General features: G+C 34.8%; 1 protein-coding gene across 1 annotated transcript; it reads right to left on the minus strand.

Annotated features, from left to right (window-relative positions):
- Positions 1–4,822: 4,822 nt before the first annotated feature.
- LOC103699464 (Auxin-responsive family protein) lies at positions 4,823–6,528 on the minus strand. Its single transcript, XM_008781481.5, has one exon. It carries the CDS (start codon positions 6,520–6,522, stop codon positions 5,107–5,109), a length of 1,416 nt encoding a protein of 471 aa, XP_008779703.3. The 5' UTR covers positions 6,523–6,528; the 3' UTR covers positions 4,823–5,106.
- Between the last annotated feature and the right edge of the window lie 816 nt (positions 6,529–7,344).

A 7,344-nucleotide genomic window follows, 5' to 3' on the forward strand; every position in this document is an offset into this window, starting at 1 on the left:
AATTCTCTGGAAGAATTATGAGTCTATTCCTTCCCACTCTATCATATACTCCTTTCTGACTTCATTGGATGCACTCATGCTCAAGTAGTGTGAGTCGCCGTTGTATCAAAAAAAAAGGCAAAACTTGATAGTTAGATTTCTCGAAAATACTGATGATTCCACTATGTAATAATCAATGAACAAATTCATCTACTAGAAAAATGGAATAGACTGATTCTATAATAGTACGCCGAAACAATATATACCAAAATGTGATATGGCTTATAGTCACTATAAGAAAATGAATAAGCAACGATAAAATATTTTGCCACAAATTATAATTTGCCACTAACAAGTACCATAAGACTACAAAATAAAATTATATTTTGTTGCTAATTTTTGTCAACAAATTTATGGCAACAAATACTTCGACTATAGCCTTTTGGTGGTAATTTTATTACAATAATTTATGATATTTTTGCAAAAAAAAACAAAAAATATTTTTTATATTTGGCAACAAAATTATGTTTCATAACAGATCGATCTTTATTTTTTGAAGAGGATAATAAATTTTGTCTCATAATGTAGGCTATTTGGTGACAAATTAGTATTTTATCATGCATTCTTCAATGTATAAATTTATGATGAAAATTAATTTCATTACTAATTATCAAATTAGCTATTAGCAATGATAATATTTCATAGTTAAACATGCATTTATTGGTGACATATATATTTTTGTCATAGAATACTAACTATTTAATGATAAATTAGATTTTATCACCTATACGTATTGTATAACTTTTATGATGAAGGAGTTTTTATTGTAAATTATTTAAATAATTTAGTAATGATAGTATACATTGTTAAATATATATTTATTAGTAATATATAGAATTTTGTTGCAGAATATTGACCATTTAATGATGAAATGGAAGTTTCCATCTATATATAATTGTATAACTATAGTTTGCAATAAAAAGATTTTGACTTATCTATTTTTAAAGAACTTTAGAAAAAAACATAGATGATCCTATAAATATTTTGAAATTATTTTAAATATTTTAAATAAAATATTTTAAAAATATTATAAAGAATAAAATAAAGTTATTTAAATTTTAATTTTATTAAAAGAAAATGATTGATTTTTTATGAAAATCATTAATTATTAAAATATGAAATACTATAATATATTTGAAATGATTAAATTTTATAATGTGAATAGGTTTTCAATAAGTATAATAAACTGTAACTTTTGATTACAAGCTAAAGTTGTCATGGTAGTTGTGTCGTAGGTAACAAATTAAGTATTTTAAATTGTAAGCATATATCCAGATCCATATTTGAATTCGATCGAATTTAGAAAAAAATTTCTATCCCAATCTTAATGGATATAGAAATGGATTTGGTTGGATAATATATGAAAATATTTTATCTCTAATATTTGATTTTAAGTGATGAAATAGTATTGTCACTAACAACCATCTGTTTATGATAAAAAAATTTCATCACCAAAATATTTTATGATGAAAATACTTTTGTCATGAAAAAAATAACTTCTATAGAAAAAATAATGCCCCCAATCTTTAGATTTGACTTTTCACAATAAGATAGATATTTAGGCAACTTCATTTTACTCACATTCAGCGACAAATTATTTTGTCGTGAATTATGTATGTGTTTGTGACAATGTTCGTTTCATCACAAAATGTTGGATATTTTGTAATGAATCACTATTTTCGTCATTGATAACTTTTAGCGACAAAGCAGCGGCTACAAACCTGGCAAAAAAAATTATTTTTAGAAATAATTTTTTTGTGGTTAAACATGTAAATTCTTGTAGTTAAGTATTTCTCACAACATAAACATGTCTTTCAACATGTTCCACCATTGAAATCAAAGATAAAATGCACCAATCCATTAGTGTCCTTAGCATAGTGGTTCTTTGCAACAAATATTTTTTATGACTAAATGTGTAAATTCTTGTAGTATAAATGCTTTCCACAATATAAACAAGTCTCTCAACCTGTTCTACCAATGAAACCAAAGATAAAATGTGTCAATCCATTAGTGGCCTTAGCATAGTAGCTACTTTACTTGTAATTGCTTCATTAATATTTTTTGGTAGCGATATGGTGATAGCTATGCTACTATCACATAGGGAGTAAAAAAAAGAGAGTGTTTGCAATCTTTTCTCTCCACAAGGGAGGATCAAAAGATACACACGTGCCCTTTTAAAAATGGTACATAAGAATGTGTGGATGTGTTACTAGATTTTAGTACCTTAACCTTTAAGGACTTTCGCTTCTGTCACACCGCTCATTCAGTAGAGAAAAAGATATGGTGTAGCTGGAGTTACGATCGAAGTACTCTACTGCTACTTCTACTAGTTAGTGTCCTACTACGAAACTAAAACTAAAAAATTTAAAGATAAAAGCAAGAATAAATTAAAAATAACCTGATTTCATGATCAGCAAAAGGATCCTGCTCAATATTTTAATTTGATATTATAAGTGGCTCCCATTAAATGCCGGGTTGGTGTCACTATTTAATTATTGATACTTATTCTTACCGATTTGCACTAAGTAGATCACTAATGTCATGCATGGTAGTTATATTCCCTCCACTACTACATTTTGAGTAGTTGTACTACTATTCCCATGTTATAGGTAGCGGTATGTAATAGTAAGATAGGTGAAACTATCTCACTTCTATATTCTAGATTGTGATAAGAAGAATAAAACTACCATTCTTGGACTCCGTTATACTAAAACTTCGTTATAAGCTGATAACTCTTGCTCCTTTTGATCTACACCACATTTATTTGGCCCACACCTCACTTGGATGTAGTGTAAATAGGATCAAAAGTACAAAAATAATGTCTCATTATTTTTTCTATAGAAGAATAAATATCTCCTTTTTCTCCATTTCTTTTCTTTTTTTCAAAACTACTCATATTTTTGGTAATTAGTGAGCGATCTTATTATCTTTTTTCTAAATGCTTCTTAGAACAACTAGTGATGTTTGCCTTATCAATTAAAAGTCAGAAAAGAAAAGGAAATATTTACACTATCTAGTTTATAATCTTATTTAGTTTTTTCTTTGTAGAACTTCAAAATCTATTATAGTTTATAGAATTTAAAGTTAAGAAAATTGAACTATCGCACAATATATGTATCATCCTTGAAATGTGGCATCAAATCTGCATTTATTGGCCTTATCTTTACATGTTCCATAGTATCTCTAATGAATTGCAACAGTTTAAGCTTAAACGGAGTACGATGGGATTATTATACTTCTTAGTAACAAGTATTTATTTTATTCTCTAAAATTAAATACTAGGGTCAACTTTAACTTTTAACACCATACTTATGAATTATTTTCATATATCTATTATGTGGTTGTGGTGGAATTTATTTTAGGTTATGGCTCTTGAAATCTATTGATTCATAGAATTAATAAATTTGGAGTGCTGAACATCTTGCTAACATATAATTTTAATCTTTTCATGTAATCTTTTTACACTTGGTGCATGTAGTTTGATCTTATATTATTCTTCATGACTATAATATCTTTTTCTTAGTTCTTTTATTATTCATCATTAATTTGTACTTTTGTAAAACACCACTAAAAAACTAGAAAATTTGAAACCAATGACCTTTTTTAGCTCAAATGATTGGTTTTATTTTGCTAGTTTTAGATTTATGGGGATACTATTTTAATTACAATGTTTAATGTATATCTTATTTTTTATTTATCTTGATGATATTTTCTTTGAGAAAAATGCAGTTTCTCTATAGTTAAGATAGTAGTTTGCTTTAGCTGGAACTTCATATGATTTTTCGAGACAACAATAGAGAAGAAATTATCATCACTTTTTTTTTCTAGAGGCCATTTTATAATAAAATATTGTAAACTTATTGATCTTTTTTATGGCTTTGACTAGTCCGAGTAAGATGGTTAATATTATAAATTATTCTCAATATTTTTTTTTGTAATTCAAGGATGATCTACTACTTGAAATTCTTTTCATATCTTTTTATAGTATTCTTGTAAGTGCTTTGTATTGAGACCGAGTTCTCAGGTTTTTTCAATACTAAGGTACAGAGTATATTTTTCCTTCTTATTTCCTTTTTCTCTAGCTGTAGAAATATATTTTTATGCTTTTATGCATATTTTAAAACTTAACTTAGGTGTTTAATGAACTTAATCTGTATTTATTAGCAATTCTTGTAAGAAGGACTACCCAATCTATTTTTAATACAATATTTCCTCAAAAGATCTAGTTTTTTCTTCCATGTTTCTAATATCTTGACTTGATAATTAAATGTCCTTATCTGAATTATCAAACAGGATTTCAAAATATAAGGAATATTTAATATAGTTGGATTTCAAAATATTTTATTTTTTGATGAATTTTAACTTCCAAATAGCTTTTTCCTTATTTATCTCTCTTTTATATTCTAAGTTCATATAATTGAGTCGCTTAATTAGCAAATGATTTCAATATTTAATCTGAAATTTGAGATAGCATCCTCTCCCTCTGCTATTGTTATCCTTATTAATGTCTCTCTTGTTCAACCCAATTTTTACATATATAATCAATATAGTGATTATGTTAGTTCTATTTTACTAGTAATTTTTTCATAATACCAATTTCAGACTTCACATTAATTTTTTTAAATGCATGGTACGTAGAGCACATGCTTTAGAGAAATAGAAGATATTTTTTGTTTAGGTATTCGTGATCTTGTCCTCACATGCCAAAGTTGGACAAGTGAGCATGCTTTTCTATTCTAACTATATATTGTAAATGGCCAGATGGATCTCCTAGATAAAATTATGAAGATTAATGGATAAATATGTATTCACATGTTTTTGCCATACATGTTACAATACAAATAATATGATTTTCTCAAGATTTATTCATTCATGGAAAACCTCCAAAATGATCTGAAAATTTGTAAGAAACTGAAGGCATTCATTATGGCATATGAAATAGTTTGTCAAGCTCACTTAAACAAACTTGTGAGCAGAACTAATTATATCAGTACAAATCCAAAACACAAATAAGAAAGCCCAAAGGAGATCAAAAATGCTTCAACGTTTCTCAGCAAAATCTGTCACCTAAATGCTTATACTCCCCTTCACCACCTGATGCCCCTCCACTCTCCCTTCCCTCCTGACCTTCTCCTCCTCCGCCCTCCTACAAAACACCACCCACGCGTTCGCCTCCAACGCCACGCACACCCCTACCAGCGTCGACAAAACCAAGCAGTATCCCAGCTTCCAATACGACCCGCCGAGCTCCATCACCTCAAAGCCCTGGAAAACATTCACCACCCCTAAAACGACACATCCATACCCCACAAAGTGGTGGTAGGACTTCCAGTACTTCCTGAACCTATTCGTGGTCTTTGGCCGGAACAGCAGCGCCGCCGCCTGCAGCCCCCCGGTGACAAACGCCGCCACCCCGAGCCCGCGGTGCAGCGTATATGTCACCCCCGGCGACGCCCTCCCCATTATAATCCCCATCGAGAACCCAGCGGTCCCAAACAAGAATCCGACGATCTGCACCGCCGCATGGCCGTAGAACCACGTCGGCCGCACCGACGTGCACTGCCTCAGGTACCGCGCCACCGTCACCCCGACCGGCAATAGAAACCCCCATGACGCCGCATTCAGCACTGCATGCGTCGACCGGAACCAGCTCGGCACCGCCGGGCCCACTTCCGTGGCCGTCGAGACGACGTCGATGGTGGCTCGCGACGCGAGGTCGGACGGCGCCGTCGGGTGGATGGTCGGGGAGTAACCCTGCACGTAGAGGCCGTGGTTCCACACGTGGTTGATGCGGGTGCGGTTGGGGGAGAGCCGGAGGGTGGCGAAGATGTGGAGGCCGGCGCCGTCTCGGACGGAGCTGTCGCTGCGGAGCATGGCGGAGGAGGAGAGGAGGGGGACGTCGAGGGGGCGGGAGACGAGGGGGGAGCGCTGGAGCTTGACGCCGGGGTCGAGGATGAAGGGGAGAAGGAGGAGGCCGCCGGAGGTGGGGTCGGAGAAGGCAACGAGGGCGCGGGTGCCGGTCATGGCGGGGGAGTCGGGGTTGAGGCCCCACGCGACCCAGCCGGAGGGGGAGATGAAGGTGCCGGAGAAGGCGAGGTCGAGGGTGGCGTTGTGGGGGTGGTAAGTCCATGCAAGGGAGGCGCCTTGCGTGGGGAGGTTCATGCATTTTTGATAGGTTTTGATCGGGGTGGAGGTGGTGCACCGGCCGGCGGCGGCGGCGGCGGCGGCGGCGGCAGGGGTTAGTGGAACGGAGAGGAAGAGGAGGAGTACTGGGAGGAGTAGAGAAGGGAGCATGGTGGTAGTGGTTGTTGCTGCTGTTGTTCTTGAAAGAGAGGGAGGGAGGGAGGGAGGGAGAATGGTTACTGTGGAATAGATTTGTACAATGTTCTTGCGTTGGTGGAGTAGGGTGAGAAAGGGAGTGTGGAATGAAGCATGTCTTGTAGGGGAATTAGCTTTGAGGCTAAGCGAAGGGAGAGTGCGCATAGTGGGGTTTGGTTTGGTGGGTGCAATTGAATGTTTGGAATTTTCGGATTGTCATCGAAAGAGTGTTAATGCAGGGGATGATGGGGGTGGGGGAATGATTGCTGTTGCTTCTTGTGCTTGGCTTTGAAGGCAAGGTTGGGTGCGGGACCTCAGCCATGGATTTGTGGGGTTTGTCCGTTTGTGATAGGGGGGCCCACGAAAGGCCATGCACAGAGCAATAAGCATGATAGCAACAAGAAGCATCATTTAATAAAAATAAATTGGAATAGTTTTTCGAGTAGTTTAATAAAAACTTTAGCTTAATGTTAAACATATGAATTTAATAGAAGATTATGACTGAATATTATATTGATAATCTTCATATATAGTGTTCTCAGAAAAAAAAAAAAAAAATCAAGTTGAGATGGGCCAAAGAAAGATCTAGCCTATGAAGCTTGTTGCAGTTTGAGCCCAATAATCTTATTGGTATTTGAATCTAAAATTTAGCTGTTTGGTTAATTTTAGACTAGTTTGCCAATGATTTACAGGCCAATATGTATCGGATTATGGAAATATATGCAAGAAAAGAATTTGTCGAAACAACTTCAACATCAAACTTAAATTGTGCAACATCAGTCCATATGCATCTAGAATATTATTTGGACTTGAAACTTGAATTTGCTTAATGATATGATAATTAGCATGCACAATGTTGTGCCTATGCTCTAGCAAATTACTAGCTTGTTGTCAAAATACATCAAATCGATTCATGATACTCACTAGGCAAACACTTAAAGCAAGAAACCTCCTAACCTTTTTCATTTTGACTACATCCCATGACCT

This window comes from Phoenix dactylifera, chromosome 7 (assembly GCF_051530095.1).
Source record: "Phoenix dactylifera cultivar Ajwa chromosome 7, Ajwa_hap1_PhDact_Kaust_v1.1, whole genome shotgun sequence".
Lineage (NCBI taxonomy): Eukaryota > Viridiplantae > Streptophyta > Magnoliopsida > Arecales > Arecaceae > Phoenix > Phoenix dactylifera.

Coding starts and splice junctions, on each gene's coding strand:
- LOC103699464 (XM_008781481.5), bottom strand. CDS start 6,522: ATGCGCACTCTCCCTTCGCTTAGCCTCAAAGCTAATTCCCCTACAAGA.